A 20,763-nucleotide genomic window follows, 5' to 3' on the forward strand; every position below is an offset into this window, starting at 1 on the left:
TTTTTTAAAGCATTTAAAGGATTTGATTGCTCGCAGGTTTAATGAGCCAAGAACACATAATACAGCTCCTAAAATGGAGTGAATTACAAAAACGGAATTAACAGGAATATTCTGATGACGAGAAATATGAATCCTTCCATACATACCTTGGACAAATCACACTTGAAATCACCAATTTGGTGCCAATGATTTTTAGTATAACCTTGACACAAGTAGACAAACGCTAAGGATGATGAGTGCTCTGGAAATCATGACTATAGGTAACAGAAGAGCAGAAATGTACAGTCCAAACAGAGTGAACTAAGGCTTCACACTTAAATGGCTGTTTCTATACAACAGAAAAAGACTTATTACTGCCTCAGAGAGAACTTAAACCAAAAGGTTAAGAGGCAATTCTGAATGGAAGGCCTTCCTAAATTTAAAGATTAAGAAGAATGAATTATCTGGTCTCGAGAGTCCTGTCCTTTAAAGTAATCACAGAGAGACTACATGACTGTTTGACAGGGAGTGGAAAAAGGAATTCCTTCACAGCTTGGAGTCTAGGGCTCACCAAATTGTGTGCATACTATGGGTTGGGTTTAGTATTCACAACACATGTTTAAGAAACAAAAATAAGAGAAAAGGAAAGGAGGACAGGAAAAAAGATGTAACTTCTAAGGTTTCTTCCAACTCTAAAATTCTATTACTGGTTCCTTTCAGTAGTTAGTTAATTTTGATTAGAAAATAAAACCAAACTCCAAACTGTCCTTGCAAAAACTGGTTGAAAAGATGTATGAGGGGAATGGATGTAGCTCCAGTGGTTGGGCACCTGCTTCCCATGTACAAGGTCCTAGGTTTGATCCCCGATACCTCCTAAAAACAAACAAATGAACAACTAATTCTCACTGGGGAGCGGATGTAGCTCAGGGGTTGAGTACCTGCTTCCCATGTATGAGGTCCTAGGTTTAATCCCTGGTACCTCCTTGAAAAAAAAAAAGATAAACGAAATAACTTGGTATAACAATTTAGGATTACTCTGTTGTTTTACAAAATAAAGTCAAAAGATTTTGATCAAGTCCTGAAATGTTACTACATCCTTTATTTGTACTCTTCTGTTCTGACTTCTCTTAAAAGCAATTACAAGGTCTTTGTGAAACTCCCTATACCACTTCCTGCCCAAAATTTTTAAAAAAAATTATAGCTAATATCAGTGTTTAATAACATGGGCATGTCAGGTTACTCAACAGCCACAAAAAAATAACCCTGTAACACACTTTTCTGGAGGTTCTCCTACTATCACAGCACTTTAAACATACACACACACAAACTCCTAATGGGAATTGTGGGAAGATGGCAGAGTCGGAAGCTCCACAAATTAGCCCTTCCATCAGAACAACTATTAACTAGGCAGGAACTGTCTGAATCAACTATTTTAACACTCCAGAGTCCAGAACACTGCATAGCATCCAGAAAGAATGGGAGGAAAAGGCTGATAAACTACAGGAAATACCAGTCAATTGCTCTCTCCTGTGTGGCCTTTACTTGCCCCCATTACTTGTGACCATCCCCTGCTCTCAGGGTAGGCAGCAGTGGAATCTGTCTGGCTCCTGGCCTGGTGTGCTGGTGCCAGAGAAGGACATACAATTCCACTTCCTCAATATCTGGAGGTGTACAGCCAATTGCTGATCACTGTTTATGATTAACTACTTCAGTACATTGGGGGCCTGGCGCTCTGAGGCAGCCACTGTTTCAAACTAGCCCAGCCAAAGGCAGAGGAGGAGACTTAAAAGACGGTACACTTCCTCAGAGTTGCAGGGACAGATGAAGGGCTACACTGGCTGGGCAGGGGTCTAGTCAAGAAAGCACAGCTTTGGGGAATGGTTGAAGAAGCCTAGCATCCTTCCTGGCTCATCCCTTATCCCCTTCCCATGGCAGTTTGGAGCCACCTGTGCTCCCTTGAGGGTCCCTGGCCTTGTTATGGCTGGAAAAGACTAACTTAGGAAACTTGCCAGTGTGACCCTCCCTCCCAGAATTTGCCCTTCAGGTAAAAGCAACTTGAGACGATGAAGGCAGTCAAAGACACAACTGAAGTGGATGGCCTGGGACAAAGGCTTACTCATTCTCTGGGATTATGTTAGGTCACAAAACAAGACTCAATAAATTTAAAAATGTTGAAATCATAAAATGCATCTTGGGAAACGGACTTTGGCCCAGTGGTTAGGGCGTCCGTCTACCATATGGGAGGTCCACGGTTCAAACCCCGGGCCTCCTTGACCCGTGTGGAGCTGGCCATGCGCAGTGCTGATGCGTGCAAAGGAGTGCCTTGCCACGCAAGGGTGTCCCCCGCGTGCGGGAGCCCCACGCGCAAGGAGTGCGCCCGTGAGGAAAGCCGCCCAGCGTGAAAAGAAAGAGCAGCCTGCCCAGGAATGGCGCCACCCACACTTCCCATGCCGCTGACGACAACAGAAGCGGACAAAGAAACAAGACGCAGCAAATAGACACCGAGAACAGACAACCAGGGGAGGGGGGGAAATTAAATAAATAAATAAAACTTTAAAAAAAAATAAAAATAAAAATAAAACGCATCTTTTCCAAACACAATGGAATGAAGCTAGGCCAAGACGTCAAATCTGAGGGAGAACCATAAAACTCACAAGTATGTGAAAATTAAACAACTCATTCTAAAACAACCAAAGGGTCAAAAAAGATCACAAAGGAAACTAAAAATCTCAACGCAAATAAAAATGAAAATAAAACATACCAAAACTTCTGAAATGCAGCAAGGGCAGTGCAAGAGGAAAATTCATAGCTCTACATGGTTATATTAAAAAAGATGTTATGCAGAGGTGCCCCCCATGTAGGGGAGCCCCAAGCACAAGGAGTATGCCCTGCATGGAGAGCTGCCCCATGCGAAAAAAAAAGATGCCTGCCCAGGAGTAGTGCCGCACACATGGAGAGCTGACACAGCAAAGAAGATGCAACAAAAAGAGACAGAGATTCCCAGTGCCACTGACAAGAATGCAAGCAGACACAGAAGAACACACAGCTAATGGACACAGAGAGCAGACAAGGGGGGGAAGGGGAGAGAAATAAATAAATAAATAAATCTTAAAAAATAAAAAATAAAAAAGATGTCAAATCAGAGACCTAACCTCAAAATTGAAAAAACTAGAGTAAGAGCAAACTAAACCCAAACAAGCAGAAGGAAGGAAAAAACAAAAATTAGAGCAGAGATAAATGAAATAGAGAATAAAAAAATAGTCAACAAAACCAAAACGAAGTACTTTGAAAAGATCAATAAAATTGACAAATCTTTACTTACACTGATGAAGAAAAATCAAGTGGACACAGATCACTGAAATCAGAAATGAAAAGGGGGACATTGCTACCAACCTTGCTGAAATAATAAGGATTATAAGAAGGTACTATGAACACCTGTACATCAATAAATTAGATAACTTAAATGACATAAACAAATTTTAGAAACACAAACTACCTAAACTGACTGGAAAAGAAATAGGAGATGTCAACAAACCAATAATTAGTAAAGGATTTTGAGTCAGTAAACAAAAACCTCCCAAAAAAGACAAACATCCCAGGAAGAAATGACACCAATCCTCCTCAAACTCTTCTAAAAAACTAAAGATGAGGTAAAACTCCCTAATTCAATCTATGATGTTAACATCACCCTCAAACCAAAGCCAGATAAAAATACCACAAAAAAATTACAGACCAGTATCTCTTATGAATACTGAAAGAAAAATACTCAACAAAATATTAGCAAAGTGAATCTAACAGCACATTAAAGAGTTATAAACCATAACCAGTGGATGTATCTCAGGAATGCCAGGGTGCTTCAACATAAGAAAATTAATTAATGTAATACACCACATTAACAGAATGAAGGAAAAAAAAAACATGATCTCAATCAATGCAAGAAAGGTATTTGACAAAATCCAGTACCCCTGCTTGATAAAAACACTTAGAACACTAGGAATAGATGGGAACTTCCTTAATACAATGGTCATATATGAAAAACTCACAGCTAATATCCTACTTAATGATGAAAGACTGAAAGCTTTCCCTCTAAGATTGGGAACAAGAAAAGGATATCCACTGTCTCCACTGTTATTGAACATTGTATGGGAAGTTTAGTCAAAGCAACTAGGCAAGAAAGAAAAGGAATCAAATTTGGAAAGGAACAAGCAAAACTTAACCTATTTGCAAATAACATGATCCTATACACAGAAAATCCTGAAAAATCCTCAACAAACCTCCTAGAGCTAATAAATGAATTTGGCAAAGTGGTGGAGTAGAACGTCAACTAGCAACAAAGGCAGCGGACTTGGCCCAGTGGTTAGGGCATCCGTCTACCACATGGGAGGTCCGCGGTTCAAACCCTGGGCCTCCTTGACTCGTGTGGAGCTGGCCCATGTGCAGTGCCGATGTGCTCAAGGAGTGCCCTGCCACGCAGGGGCGTCCCCCGCGTAGGGGAGCTCCACGCGCAAGGAGTGCACCCCGTAAGGAGAGCTGCCCAGCACAAAAAGAAAGTGCAGCCTGCCCAGGAATGGTGCCACACACAGGGAGAGCTGACACAACAAGATGACGCAACAAAAAGAAACACAGATTTCTGTGCCACTGAAAATAACAGAAGCGGACAAAGGACAAAGACAACGCAGCAAATAGAGAACAGACAACTGGGGGGGGGGGGGGGGAGGAGAGAGAAATAAATAAATCTTTAAAAAAACAAACTAGCAACTAAAAGAATCAAATATGTAGGAATAAATTTAACCAAGGATGTAAAGGATTTGTACACAGAAAACTACAAAACATTGCTGAAAGAAATCAAAGATCTAAATAAATGTAAGGACATTCTGTGTTCATGGAATGAACTATATATTACTAAATGTCAATTCTACCCAAAGCAATTTGTAGATTCAATGCATTACCAATCAAAATTTCAATAGCCTTCTTTGCAGAAATAGAAAGACTATCATCAAATTTATATGGATGGGTAGGGACCCTGAATAGCTAAAGAAACGAAGTTGGAGGATTTATACTTCCTGATCTTAAAACTTAATACAAAGCCACAGTAATCAAAATAGTATGATATTGTCACAAGGACAGACAATGTAATAAAACAGAGTTCAGAAATCAATTCACATTTATGGCCAACTGATTTTTTGACAAGGGGCAAAGATTACTCAATTGGAAAAGAATAGTCTGTTGCACAAAGAAAAAGTAATAAAGTGACCTCATCAAAAGTAAGCACTTTTGGGCCTCAAAAGACTTTACCCTGAAAATAAAACAACATACATACAAAATGGGAGAAAATATTTGGAAACCCCATATCAGATAAGGGTTTAATACCCAGTATATATAAAGAAACCCTTCAACTCAACAACAACAGAAAGACAAAATCCAATTTAAAAAATGGGCAAAAGGGTTGAATAGGTATCTCCAAAGAACCTCTATAAATGGCCAAAAGCACAATAGTCAACATCATTAGCTATCAGGGAAATGCAAATCAAAACCACAGTGAGTTATCATTTCCAAGTCACTTAGAATGGCTACTACTAAATAAATGGAAACCACAAGCATGGGAGGGGACACAGAAAAACACACATTAATGTTGCTAGTGAGAATGTAAAATGGTGCAGCTGCTGTGGAAGACAGTTTGGCAGTTCTTCAGAATGTTAAATAAAGATTCACAATAGCCAAAAGATGGAAACAATTCAAGGGTCCACCAATTGATGAATGGATAAATAAAATGTGGTAGATACATACAGTGGAATATTATTCAGCCATGAAAAGGAATGAAGTTCTGATACACGGATGAACCTTTAAGACATCAATGCTGAGTCAAATAAGCGAGTCACAAAAGGACAAATATTGCATGAACTACTGATGTTAAATAATTAGAATAAGCACACTTTGTAGTTAAAATCAAGAATATGGGTTATCCCAGGAGACAGTGTGGGGGTGGGGAATAGAGAATTAAGGCCTGAAATGTACACAGTTTCTATACGGATGATGTAGAAGTTTTAGTAATGGATGGTGACGGATGGTGGTGATGGTAGCACATTCTGAAGTAACCAACTGAATTATATATTTGAATGTGGTTAAAACGGGCAATTTTAGGTGGCATACATATTACCAGAATTAAAAAAAGGGGAGGGGGGTGGATGTGGCTCAGGCAATTCAATGCCTGCTTCCCACATGGGAGGTCCTGGTGCCTCCTAAAGAAGACAAACAACGAGTAGACAACAAGCAGACATAAAGCAAAAACAATGAGGAAAAAACAAAGAGCAGACAAGGAGCAAAAAAAACAATGAGCAGCAAAAATAAAAATGAGCAGGGAGCAGATGTGGCTCAGGCAGCTGGGTATCCGCCTCCTACATGGGAGGTCCAGGGTTCAGTTCCCGGGGCCTCCTAAAGAAGAAACAGACAACAAGCAAAAACAATAAAAAAACAAGCAAAAACAAAAATCCATGGAACTGCACAACACTAACAGCAAACTCTAAGTTAAACCATAGACCATAACTAATACTACAATTATAAAAATGTGTTTTTGGTAATTGTAACAAACGTTCCACACCAATGCAAGTTATTAGTTATTATATACCATAGGGTGGGATATGGAAACTTAGGTTTTATGAATGATTTTTCTGTAAACCCACAATTTCTCTAATTAAACAAAAAAACTAATTTCCACAAGTCTTCAATAAGGAAAAAACAAAACAAAACACATTAATCAAAAACTGAAATCTTCCTCCCTGAAACCCAACCTGAAGAAGTTCCCCCAGTTACCTTAGTGTCCCCGCTCAGTTGAACGGCTTCAGCCAAAGCTGACCAGAAAATAACCTTGGTACCCTCTGTTTCAAAGTATGTGGCCCAGGCATTCCGCTGTTCTGCAGTCAACAAGTCAGCCTTATTTATCAAGATAACATTTTCCTTATTGTCATCAATTTCTTTTACATAACATTCCTAAAAAAGACAAGATAATTAATAAGGTCTCTTCAAATTAGGGTGATTGTATTGAAGATTTTTCAAGCTATGACTAAAAGTTTTTATTGTTCCCAGTTTTATATCATTCCCTAATTTAATACTTTTTCGTCATGGTACATTCCATCAATCCTTTAGGTAAGTTTTTTTTTTTTCCTACCAGAACTTCACATAAATTTAGTTCAGATGTAATACCAATGTTAAAATTGATAAATTTAATTCTTAACTGCACCAATTCTTAACTGCCATTTATTCCAAAAAACTGAGGGAGGTTTCTTTTCTACCACCACACACTACACTTTCCCCAAAGTTCTATTTTTAGAGGACTTCCAAATGATAAGTAAACTGCTTTGGGGATATTTTAGAACTTACCCAAATGAAAACTAATCTGGACAAATTACATACTGCACATATTTATCTATAGATTCTTTCTTTAGAATCTAAATGAAATTACCATACAGTATAATTTTCACCTAGTTACACCAAGTAAAAACTATCTGTCTTGAAAAACATGATAGACACATCCTGTGATCTTCCAGTTAATTGTTTTACCTCCAATTTTTATTACATATCAAGAGTACGAACTCAACATGGGACACTCATTCAGTCTTTACTGACTCACAGGCATATGGATTTAGTGCCCAGCTTCTACCTTCTCCACATTCTCCTCTGTAAATAAATGGGATTATTTAATATAAGTTTGATACAGGACAATTAACCCTTTACAAACATTTATAATTTAGGTTAAATCACTGTCTAGTATGGAAAAAGAAACTATGACAGGGAACCTACACACTCAAATTTAAAAAAAATTTCCCCTCAAATAACATATACTCAATTATCATGAGACAGCTATTTTGTTTTCTTTTATTTTTATTTATTTCTCTCCTCTTCCCCCACCCCCCCAGTTGTCTGCTGTGTCCATTCGCTGTGTTCTTTTTGTTGCATCATCTTGTTGTGTCAGTTCTCCGTGTGTGCGGCGCATGGGCCAGCTCCACACAGGTCAAGGAGGCCCAGGGTGTGAACCGTGGACCTCCCATGTGGTAGGCGGATGCCAAGTCTGCTTCCCTATTCTGTTTTCATTAACCATATTTAGGATACATACATAGGACTGATTAAATAGCCCAGGCAAAATGGTTATAGAAATAGAGGCAGTGTCATCTTAGAAACCTCACTTACCTATCAAAATCTATTTTGATATATGGAAGTTTATAAGGAGTGAATTCTTCAGACTAATGTCTTTCTGTAATGCAAGCACTCATCTCTTGGCAAGAGCAAGCCGAAGCTTATCCATGAAGACTAAAGGTGTTTAATGTGAAACCTTACTACTTTTTTCTTTTTAAACTTTTTTTAAAAAAAGATTTCTCTCCCCTTCCCCTCCCCACCCTGGTTGTCTGTTCTCTGTGTCTATTTGCTGCGTATTCTTTGTTCGCTTCTGTTTTTGTCAGTGGCACAGGATTCTGTGTTTCTTTTTGTTGCATCATCTTGTTGTGTCAGCTCTGTGTGTGTGCGGTGCCATTTCTGGGCAGGCTGCACTTTCTTTCGCGCTGGGCGGCTCCCCTACGCGTGGGATACCCCTGTGTGGTACAGCACTCCTTGCGTGCATCAGCACTGCACGTGGGCCAGCGCCACACGGGTAAAGGAGGCCCGGGGTTTGAACCGCGGACCTCCCATGTGGTAGACGGATGCCCTAACCACTGGGCCAAGTCCGCCGCCTGAAACCTTTCTTCTAAGCTTAGATTTGGACTGCTTAAGAAATTGATGCTTTAGAAACAGTGTCTAGACTTTTACTATCTTAAGATTAGACTCCTATATATTAATTATCATCTACCTTCCTTTCCTCTATGATTCTTGGCACTCAATAAGACTGTGTAAGTCTACTATACTTTCACATTTGCAAATAAGAGTTTAGGACTATTACATGTGCATAAACTTTCTGTAAGTAGCATATCTGGAAGGATGAGCCTTTCATACCAGAATTTTACATAAGAGGATAGACATTATGAATCAACCTTCTTTTAAAAGTCAAACAAAAGAAAACTCAAGCCCTGTGCACTGTTTTAAAATCTAGTGAGACACTGTAATGGACCAACAGTATTGGCAATCTAAAATTTTTAAAATATTTAAGATGGGGCTATGGGAGGAAAACAAGAAGTTTCAGATGTTTCCCATCTTACAAAAATTGATCAACCCAATAAGCCACTTGCCTATGTGCCAGAAAATATTCTGGTATATGTATCAGTTCTGTCTATAGAGGAGGTCATAGTGACTTGTGCATTAACACCTCTAGACTTCTACTTTTCCAACAACAGAAGGAATATTTTAACAATTCCACTTTTCCCCAAATCCTTAAACTCAACATTGTAGGCACAGAGTGTAATCAAATCTGGGATATTCTTCAACGGATAAGCAATAGCACAGCTATGCTCTCAAAAATGCTGCCTATGTATTCTTTCCTATATAATCAAATACTCAGGGATCACAGGTTTAGGAGCCTGCATTAGCTGACATCATTTGCATTTTGTTGTATGTGCCACTAGCCCATCTAAACTTCCTTTCAAGTTCTTTTGAATATGTCCAAGAGAAAACGCCTTCTTCAAGTTTAAACAGAGGTCTTGACCTATAAGGACATGAAGTCCATTTTTAACAATGTTGACTAAAACTACTGCTGGGTTTACTGATGAAAAAAAGACAAAAGAAAAAAAAAGGTAAATCAGAACAAACCTCTTTACATCAGTTAAAGGCCATATCTGTAGCTGGGTTATTAAAATAATCTCACCACATTCAAAAGTTACTGCAACTAGTAACAATCAGCAGGAAAAATAAACTTGCTAACAACCAGCCCAATCATTATCAAAAAGCAGTTTAATTCAATTACTGAGAGCAAAGCATTAATACTACCTAACCAAACTACCCCATCTACCCTAAACCACCAACAAGAGAGGAAACAACTGCTTAAAAAAAAAAACATACAACTTAAGCATAATATTTCTTATAGGGATAATAACGGTCCAACTCCTGAGATAGTGCTCAGAAGGACTAACGGTGGAGTGAAGGCAAGACTTAGGGATTAATATCCCACAATAGTCTTTAAAAACCCAAAGTACCACAACACACTAAACTAGTCTATGAATTAGAGAACAAGGTATTGCTGCTGCTTCTTTTTGTCTTTCGAAATATACAATATTTTGTAGGCTCTCCCCTTCCATGTGAAAAGAGGGTATTTTTAAAAATTACCTAAAAATTTTGAATTTGACATCCTAATTTAGGGACCATATACCTTACTTGTGAAATTAAACATACCTATACCTACTCCTTCCTTCAATGAAATCACCTCAAGAAAGAAAAACAATCCAAACATAACTAATGTTTAAAGTCCTGAAAGCATTATAACTTTCAGAGGAAAAGGAAGTGTATTAGTCAGCCAATACACTTTCTGTTACTGCAAAGTACCAGAAATCTGTTGGCTTTTATAAAGCTTATTTATTTGGGGTAAAAGCTGACAGTTACAAGGCCCTAAAGAGTCCAATTTAAGGTACCATAAAAGGTGCTTTCTCACAGTTTATTATCACATGTTGAAGCAAGATGGCTGCCGATCTGCGAGGGTTCAGCCTTCCTCTTCCTCTTAAGGCTCAGTGGGCCCTCCTTCTGATCTCAGCTGTATGCTGGAGGGCTCGTTTCTTTCCCGGCCTTCTCAACTGCTCAGGGCTCTGGTCTCTCTTCAGCTAAACTATTAGGTGAATGGCTCGGCTCTCCCTGGGGCGTCAGCTGTTTGAGCCTCCTTCTGTCATGTGGCAGGACCAAAATGACAAGCTCTCTTCTCTTCCTTGTCTATGGAACTCTCTTTCTTCCTGTGCCTTCTTCTGTATCTTCTCCTGTGTGTCTTCTTGATTGAGTGTCCATTTATATAGCCCAAGGGGGCAGAGTCTCAACCCTGAGTCATGCTCTACTGATGTGGTCAAATCAAAGGTCCTGAATTGGTTTAATTAAGTAAATATAAAACCTTTGAATTTACATCAAAGGGTATCATACCCAAAAGAATAGACCAGTTTACAAACATAATCTATATCTCTTTTTGGAATTCACAGATAATATCAAACTGCCACAGGAAGGAAAGATAGAAGAGAAATAAGAAATGGAGGGGGGGGGAGGAGGGCTTTAAAAGAAAGAAAAGGAAAATATCAATGGGCCGCTTTTTAATTTGGTGACAAGCAAGAGCAAGAAAGTTCATTTATACTTTGTTCAGTTGTCTGTCTTTTGCACATCTGCATTCTGGCCAGAAGACAATGAGGTTTTTCTGCAGCACATGAGCATCTGTTGGGCTTTAGTCTCTTTAAAAAGTTCTTCTTTGTCTCAATAATCTCAAAGCCAAACTTCCTGTGGAAGTCAATTGCTGACTCACTGCTAGTCTGGACATGCAGATAGATGTTGTCAAAAGTGTCATCTTTTTCACAGATGTATAAGACATGATTTAACATTTTAGTTCCTATTCCTAGCCTTAGGTAAGGTGCCAGCCATCTTATGTTATGATGTAAAGTCTCTTCTGATTCTGTAAATGATCCACCCTACAGCATACCGTGCCTACTGCAATATTATTGAAATAGACAAGTTTTCCTAGCTCCCCAACCTCCAGCACACCCTGGCTAGGAAGATGACTTTGTTTTAATCTCTTTGATTGTTTTATTATGTGGTGTCACACCTCCCAGTTCAATTAGCCTTTCATTTTCTCTACCTGCTGAGGCATCAATGCCATCATCACTGCCCTGAGTTCTTCGCACCCTCAGCTCAGGCCACTCAACCCCACAAGCCAGCCTCCTTGCCTGGGGCAAGGAGCTGAACGGGTGATGGCAGCCCTCAATCTTTGCAGGAGGTGGGATGTCCCCCGGCACTGCATTGGTGCCACTTTTGCACGCATACACCATGGGGCCATCAGCTCCATCCAGCCTGCAGTTGCCACCAGTCAGACCAGCAGAGCCGTGACATTTTGCATTTTCAGTAAGCTTTTAAAGGTAGCAAAGTCACAAGTACATAAATTAATCTTAACATAAGACACTGGAAGGGTAAGTTCCTGCCCGGATGAAATGTAACAGGCCCATTTTTCTTAAATACAAACTTTCTTTAATGCTTAACTGTTTCTTCTAAACGAATTTAAAGAACCATTTACCCAGTACACCTGTCAGCCAACAGTAATAATTTTTTAGTCAAGTGATGATGGCCAATAATAATCTTCTCTTTTAATGTAAAAAATATTTTTGAAGCCTGAAAAAGGAAAACTGGACTCAATAACTGAAGTGAATTCCCAATTACAGCTCGTTATTAGAAAAGCAGAGGTATAAAGCTGATTTTAGCAGTTTTACCATTAAGATTTTGTTATTCACCAGTGAATTTAAAAACAACTTGTATTATTACTGTTATGGTGCTCAAACAGAAATAGGAACACCTCCCATATGAGTAAAGTTTTATGAGTTCAAAGCATGTATTACATTATTTCATGTGATCCTCACACCTCACTTATTGCTTCCTGTGGCATTTTACAAACCTGGTTCACTTGTAAGCCACCACAGGAGGTAATAACTAAGACATGAGACATGAGAACTAGATGGGATAAAGAGTGAGGAGATTAGGGCTATACTAAATAAGTAAAACAATATCTCAATTGGGGTTTCTTGAAAAAATGGGAAACATTGGCAAATGTGTCTTAGCAAAGTAGTTTCTAAACTAAAAGCTGGAAGTTTGTGTTAGTGATAGAGCAGATGGAAAAAGCAGGGGCATTATGCAAGTTCCTGACCTTGGGAGGAGTGAGGCTAGAGGATACCAGAGTACACTTGCCTACAGTTACTTCTACGAGGGATCCTGTTCCCTCACTTCTGTTTAATGGGCTTAAAATCTTGTCAAACTTTACTTACCAAATCCTCACACCTAAATAGGAGAGGGTTCCGAGCATCTACTATCTGGACAACGATATCACTGAAAAATAAATTTGAGACTGTAAAAAACTTCAGGGCCAACCACTGAATTTTCTATAGCAGAAATGAAAGGGAACACTGACCAAATAATAATGGCAATACTAGCAAGCACTTACCATATATAAACTTACAAAAAAAACCCCTATTTGGCTAACCAATCTTTTCCGGGTAACTATTTGAAACTATACTGAACACCAAGGAAATGCATTAGGGCTTTTGACAATTCAAGTGTATTTTCTTTCATGATAGTTAAATTTTTAGCATAATTTTATTATTCAAAGGAACTCACTAACTTGCCAATTTCTGACTAATACTTTTTAAGTGCTCTACTTAAGCAGGTCCCAGCAGTTCCTTAAGGTAATACCTGCCACTTTCAAACTGTGAAGATTCAAGATTAAATGCAAAAATGATTGCAAAACATAGACCAAGTCTAATAAAACAAATCACAAGGTCCACAAACATGTCTACCTATCAAGTATGTAAACAGAATACTTGGCTTAGAAACACGGGTATGAAAAGATGATATTTCAAAACAGCTTATTCATATACTGAATTAGGATGCAGAGTAAAGTGCCAACTATGTACCAGGAAAGTTTTATATAATACAATGGAAGTACCTTATCTTACTGGAATACAGTGTTCTGCCCTCAGTGCTTTAGCAATTTCCTGCATTTCATTAAGTTGCACATCAATTTTTTTCTGATAACTGCTATTGAAATTAAAGACACAGATGGCTTAGCTACTCTGTTATCAAACAGTAGATATCTACTAGAGAAGACATCAATAAATGTTTCCTGTCAAAAGATGTGGCAGTAGTCACTTTATTAATATTTCTGTGTAACTCAGATCCACTTTCACTAGATTAACTATATTCCTTTAATTAGAAACATATTCTCTATTCAAAAAAAAGAGAAATATAATATAGCAAAAGTAACAAAGCAAGCAAATATTGTAATGCAAGTGAAGCTAAAACTTTTAACAAGGACAGGCTCACTCTTGTGAGATCAATGCCTTATTCAGAGGTATAAAAAGCTTACAAAGGGCCTACTTGTTAAACAGGGAATACTGAACACATATTATTAACTCTGCTTCCTCTCAAAACCTACTAAAATATAAGAAATATCAACTCACTATTGGAAAATGGAAATCAGATGAAAGAGTTAGCAGAACCAAGAAAACAGAATCACAAGTGCTTCCAGAGGGGGACACCAATAAGAAGCATGCCAGTTCACGTCCCCAGAGACTTGAGAACGTGCAGGACTAGAAGCATCAGATATCTCCGAAAGCAACGGTGAGGCAAGGCACTGAAACCAGGGATGTGTGTAGGAAGTCTTAATAGGGAGCTATTAGGTCCCCTTCCCTGTACCATCGTCAGGCGACTATACCCACCCTACTGCTCCCCATCCTCCCACCACAATAGAAGAAGACTAGAGTTTATTATGGAGAAAATGAATCCAAGAGATTCCAGAACTGGGAACACCAGGCAAAGCAAAAAGTGAGAAAGAAGTTCTATATTGGAAAAGAGTTATTAAATCTAAGTCTATATACTAAGCAGTGAGAATGCCCAACCCCCTTGTATTACTCTACTCCCCGTAGCTCCATTGCAGATTATTATGCTCCTTAAGAAACTGATGGCCCTCGGGAGAAGATCTATAGATCTTGGAGTATTTCAGTAAAATAAAAAATTGATCCCTGCCCAGTCACCCCACTGAGAAGTCCAAAAGTTGACAAACTCCACCTAAACAGGTAGACTTGTCAATCAGCTTTGCTGTGCTTTGTTCTTAAAAATGGACAACATAACTAGACAGCTGAGCAAGGCTTCTTACATAAATGTCAGGAATGAAAATACACAGGAAAAAAAGGAACACAGAAGAGAGAAATTTTAAGAGAAAATCTAGAAACAAAACAAAAACTCTAAGTGTGAAGATGCGGCATCCCCTCAAAGTTGAGGTTACAATATTTCAGAGTTCACCACTGTTATCATTTTGGAAATAAGAAAACAGGTATTCTCAGCAGAACATACTCTTAAATGTTATATAGCAATTGCCAAGAAACCATACTGGATCTTCCCAGGTCCCATTCAAGTCTAACCAAAAGCCTAGCTAAGAATAAAAGGGGCCTGCCCAGAGGCTGCAGCAACCTTCTAACCCTCCCCACTCACAACCCAAAGCCTCTTTCTACCCCTGGGGAGGAGGGACACACCGCCCATAAGTGACTTAAAAACAAAACAAAATAAAAAGATATAATTCATCATTTTAAAGTACAACACAGTTGGTTTTAGGATATTCACAAAACTGTGCAACCATCACCACTATCTAATTCTAGAACATTTCCATCATCCTAAAAAAAAAAAATGTGACTTTTACAAGTTTAACCAAGGTACATTTTGCTTAGTAAAAATGCTAAGTGTGGCAATATATTTTCTGAGATTCCAATTAAAGCACCCTGTGTGTTGATGTTCCTACTGGGTATGTTTTCTGGTTTTCAGAACAAAAAAGTCTGAAGATTCAAATATAAGGTTCACATATGGCACCACTGAAAATAATTCAGAAATTCCAAAGAAAATAACAACCTTCTAACTAGACCAAGAAGGAGACATTAAAAAGAAAGTTGATTCATGAACAGCACTCTTCTAACAACCAGGAATTCATTCTGTTAAATGGAAAAAGACCAAAATTCTTCCATTCTCATTTTATCAAAGTCATTCTATTATTTTCAAAGCCCAATTAAAAATAAAAAAACCTCCCCTTGATTTTGCCCAATCCTTATTCCCTGCTTCTTCGTCTGTTAACACCCAGCACACTACTTTTCAATCTCAAACAAAGCAGAACTCCTATTCCATTTCATACTCTGCTGTACTAGGTATCGAGTGCTCTGAACGCAGGGATGGCATTTCACTGAACTCCATAAAAGTTCACTGAACTAAACTTCCACATCTGTCCACCCAGAAGTGACACACGCTTTGCAGGCAGGAACCTATCCTTTTTCATACTCATATTTTTCCATATTACCAGTCGGAAGTCGTCATACATTTGCTGAAATAATTATAGGTGCTTCAGAACTCATCTTACAGAAAACATGCCTTGGGCTAGTAGCAAAAGAAAAAAAAAACTACATTTAAAAAGAAATAAAGTATCATTCTTTCAGTGTTTTTATAATTCTCAATGGCCCTTTGCATAGCTAAATTTACCCATTCTCCCCCAAAATGTGGGCCTATGAACATATATTGGACCTCCAAATCTAAGGCCCTGATTACACGAAAAGAAAACAGTAACTTACCTTCTCTCAATGACCCGCCAGAGCTGGCGCCAGAAGTCCAAATTTCTTTCAAATGGAGTCATTATCAGCTTTTGTTCCTCTTCTAGCCTGGCTTTAGAAAAGGAAGTTTATATCTTTGCCAGATTATAATAAAAGATTTCAAGCAGGATACTCAACTTTTTATTGCAGTAAAAATGAAGTACACAACATGCAAATGGCAAAGCGAGCACAACAAAATGACTGAACTCAGGATTTCAAGGCAAATCTTCATACAGTCTAACACTCACCGGACAAGCTGACGTCTCCATTCAAGAAAGTTATCTTTCTCTGCCTGTTTGAGTTCTTCTGGAGTAGTTTCTTGGTTCCACTTTGGTCTGAAACAATCAGAGGAAAACAATTCATATGAATTACCAAAACAACACAGGGAATTTGGATTTAATAATAGCAGTTGAGAAAGGGTAGCAGGAAAAAACCAAACCATTTACAAATTTTATACTCAAATCTAAATTCTTGTTCAACTTACCTCCTTGGTATACACAAGAACTGTTTGTTTTCTTCATGCAGTTTCTTAATTCGCTGGCTCTCCTCAAAAGACAGCAGTCCAGTTCCAGCCTCAGGAAGCACAAACCTAATATTAAGCTTCTCTGTTTATAAAGAAAAGTACTATTACTTAAGAGGCACTATAGATAGTGTTGGTCATTTTGATAAACTTTGAAAACTAAAAACAGGAGAGCCTAAAATAGAATTTAAGCTTTCTTTTCTTTTTAAGATTTTTATTTATTTCTCTCCTCTTTCCCCTCCCCCTGCCCCAGCTGTCTGTTCTGTGTCCATTTGCTGCGTGTTCTTTTTTGTCCACCTCTGTTGTTGTCAAAGGCAAGGGAATCTGTTTCTTTTTGTTGCGTCATCTTGTTGCAGCAACTCTCCGTGTGTGCGGCGCCATTCCTGGGCAGGCTGCACTTTCTTTCGTGCTGGGCGGCTCTCCTTATGGGGCGCACTCATTGCGCGTGGGACACTCCTGCGTGGCAGGGCACTCCTTGCGCACATCAGCACTGTGCATGGGCCAGCTCCACACCGGTCAAGGAGGTCCGGGGTTTGAACTGCGGACCTCCCATGCATGGGGTAGACAGACGCCCCAACCACTGGGCCAAGTCCGCTTCCCGATTTTAAGCTTTCTTGATTTAAGATTCCTCTAGTCTTAGAAAAATTATAATATCCAAATGAAGTTTTCTGCTGATAAAAGAAAGAAAAGATTTTTCCTAAAGCTTTCAAAAAGACAATCATTTCTTCAGGTGCCGATTTTATAAAAATCCCTATGTTGAAGTATTTCATGGGAACAGAAAACAGTAAGAATGGGGGGAAGGGATGTAAAGATTCAGTACAACCAACCTCCTCATTTCACATATGGAGAATAATTTTAAACTAATGGGAGTTGGTCAGAGAGGCAAAAATTTAATGAGAAGAGCCACTCCAAGTTAGAACTGATGAAGTACTAAACTACTATAATTTACATAAGATATTTATGCTGAACACCCACCATTAGGGGAAAGAAAAAAAAAAACATGCCTATGTGTGAACTACAAAGGCCTCTCTGCTTTAGGGCTGTCACCCCCAAACTGCTCTCAGCCTCCATTTGACCACACATAGCCACCAAGCCTTCCTATATGTGTTGAATGATGCTTTAAAATACTTTTCAGATTGACTAAGGCCCAGGACTCTGCCTCTAACAAAGGTATGAAGAAACATTTTCTGGTAAATGCTGGTACTGACTCCCATAATATTCGTCCATCTTTTTTCTACAAGAGACTGAGTTTCTTGAACTTGATAAGATGCAATATAATCTGAAGTGTTTTTTTACAGTTAATTTAAAAACTGGCACATTCTGTACCTAGCAGCTTCAGTTCAATTGGACCTTCCCATAATGCTTCTGGGACATATAAGCTTTCGGGTTAAATACAGCCCATTTACAAGTTTAATACACTTCCAGGTAGACTTGTATCAATTCAGCAAAATGGAAATGTGACCAAAATCATATGCATTCAGGAATAAACAACTTACCAGCCACAAACTCTGTTCCTGCAAGGTCTGCAGTTGCAAGGAAGTCATCAAGGGAGCTTTGTTCAGTCACGGACTGAAGATTAAGCCGACCCCAATCATAGCCATCATTGAGTTCACGTGTGTGTAACTGTGAATAAAACAGATGGTAATTACACAGCACTCTCTTCTCTTAACATCCAAACAAGTTCTAAATTTCCATATAACCATTCTGTGGTCTTAAGGGTGGTGTCAGACCTTTAAGAGGCAATACAAACAATAGTTAACATTTCAAAGAGGACCTGCTTACCTCATGCTAGGTACTTTCTACTCATTGTTGTGTTTAATTTTCAAAGTTTTTTGAAGTGAGATTTACTGTATCTCTGTATTACTGATGAGGAAATTGAGGCTTAAATAAATAAAATAACTTGGTTATAGTCACATGCTAATAAGTGAGGGGGGGGATTTGAATGAAGTCTGCCTGATTCTTGCCAGCCATAGTTAGCCAAACTTTTTGACGGAGCCCACAGTAAGAAATACATTTTACATAATGACCCAAGTGTGTGTTACACATCGTGATATACTCATGTCAGCTTGTGTAGTAAAATGGAGACAAAAGTGTATGCACCGCTTGTATAGTAAAATGGAGACAAAGATTTCTGAAACAAAACTAACCTTAATACATGTAACACATTCTGATCCTAGAGTAGCATGTAGCACCATTCCAGGCTATATACTTAGCATAGAAATTAAACAGTCCTGCTAAACAAATGAAAAAATTCGGAATCAAAAGATTAGGTGGTTTGCTCTGTGTCACAGAATTAGCAAAAAGTAGAATAAAGATAAAAATCCAGTTCTTTAAATCCAGTTCTTTAGAATATATATTCAATCTTTCCACTACTTCCTAAATGCTATATTAATAACAAGTTGTAGAGCAGGTATAGCTCAGTGGCTGAGCAGCTGCTTTGCGTGGACCAGGTCCTGGGTTCAATCCACAGCACCTCCTTAAAAAAAAAAAAGTTGCTTCAAAAGCAATTAAAATTACCACTAATCTAATGTCCAGAGTAAGTACGACCTGATGAATATTTATAACACCTGTATACTGTTTATTCTGGAGATTATATGGATGGAAGCAAGATAGTATATGTATAGTTAGCAACAGTGACATCTCTGACTTTAACACAGGATCTCAGAGAACTTAGGGAATTCTGAAATACCAGGGGGAATGAATGGGAAAAATGCCAGTTAGAACGACAAATCCAAGTTAAAACACCTTTTTTTCAAGGAGCCTACAACTATGACTTTTCCTAGGCTCAAAGAAAGTTAAGTATTAGGTCCTGCCACATTTCTGGCTATGAACTGTTCATCTTTGAGATAATCATTAGGAGAACAGGACGGATAAAACAGGAATCTGAATTATTTATGATTTCTTGTAGCAACCAGAACTCTTAGAAATAAATTTTTATTTCTCGTAGCAACCAGTAGCTCTTGGAAAAATTCTCTGAACAAATTAATTCGAAAAGAAGAATGCCTCTTTCTTGTTCAGAAACTCCCAAGACCTCCCTGGCTTGTAGGACAAAGACCAAACGTATTATCCTGGCACTCAAGACTCTTCTCAGTCTCATCATTACACTAGTTGTCCTCGCAAAGCCTCTACCTGTATTCTATGCCTTGCGAAAAGGAGCAGGGGCTTCTACGCCTTCAAAACCCGGCTTAAGTGTCACTTCTTCTAAAACTTTCCTTGTAAACTTTTACCCCAAATGTCGCAGCATAACTTGACAGAGTGACAAACATAGCAAGGGTTGTCTTACCCAGGAGTCGGTGTGACGGTAGCGACGGCTCCCCTGAGTCTGATGGCGAATAAGGGCCCGGCCCAAGGAGCCACCACCTGGAACTCGCCTCCGACCCATAGCAACACAGCAGCAGCACGACTCCTCGCTGCCGAACGCGTGCTTTTTACTATATCCCAAGCTAGGTTCCCGGAAGTGCTCTATGAACGAGCCTACGTAGTTAAGGCTCGAGGTTGGGGGAAACACGAAATAAATTGCTCTAAAATGCGCTTTATCTATCTCAAGCTTGCCAGTATTGTATAATATAAATGTAAAAATCTTTCTCGAAGTTTAATTTCCTATAAATATCTCTAAAATGTCTCAAATTTGGATTAGTGCCCGAGGAAAAATATGGTATCTTCCAGATTCGTGCATCTGTCTTTTACGTCCGGTGAGAAACTAGGATACATGAGGGAAATGGCCGCTAAAAATTACCGTGCTAAGTCCGCCTCTTTTCTGTTTTTGTCTGGTGGAGGTGAGGAGTCGGGAGGCGGATGTTTCTGCAGCGCTGGGCAGGGTGAGATTCCTGGAGCTAGGTTTTAGCCGGCTTCCCAAGGCGTGGTCTCGTTTCTGTGGAGCCCCGTAACAAAACAGATTTTTTTGTTTAGTCTTCCGAACTGGGGAGAAAACTGGGGCAAAGTGGGGAGAACTCCTAGAATGCGAGTTCGGAATGGCAGGATGATTAATAATTCCCG

The 20,763-nt window shown here is 39.0% G+C and overlaps 1 protein-coding gene across 4 annotated transcripts in view; it reads right to left on the reverse strand.

Annotated features, from left to right (window-relative positions):
* LSG1 (large 60S subunit nuclear export GTPase 1) overlaps positions 1-20,447 on the reverse strand; it is a 42,705-nt gene extending 22,258 nt beyond the window's left edge. The window contains exons 1-7 of one of the 4 annotated variants that reach the window (XM_004479635.5): positions 20,051-20,447; positions 18,264-18,390; positions 16,732-16,852; positions 16,496-16,582; positions 16,230-16,316; positions 12,891-12,951; positions 6,790-6,966 (exon numbers count right to left, since the gene is read on the reverse strand). In XM_004479635.5, coding sequence (XP_004479692.1) covers positions 6,790-6,966; positions 12,891-12,951; positions 16,230-16,316; positions 16,496-16,582; positions 16,732-16,852; positions 18,264-18,390; positions 20,051-20,149 — 759 coding nt within the window. In that variant the 5' untranslated portion in view covers positions 20,150-20,447. Of the gene's footprint in view, positions 1-6,789; positions 6,967-12,890; positions 12,952-16,229; positions 16,321-16,495; positions 16,583-16,731; positions 16,853-18,263; positions 18,397-20,050 lie in introns of all 4 variants that reach the window. The other 3 variants (XM_004479636.5, XM_071214690.1, XM_071214691.1) reach the window with 3 other exon arrangements.
* Between the last annotated feature and the right edge of the window lie 316 nt (positions 20,448-20,763).

This window comes from Dasypus novemcinctus, chromosome 4 (genome assembly GCF_030445035.2).
Source record: "Dasypus novemcinctus isolate mDasNov1 chromosome 4, mDasNov1.1.hap2, whole genome shotgun sequence".
Lineage (NCBI taxonomy): Eukaryota > Metazoa > Chordata > Mammalia > Cingulata > Dasypodidae > Dasypus > Dasypus novemcinctus.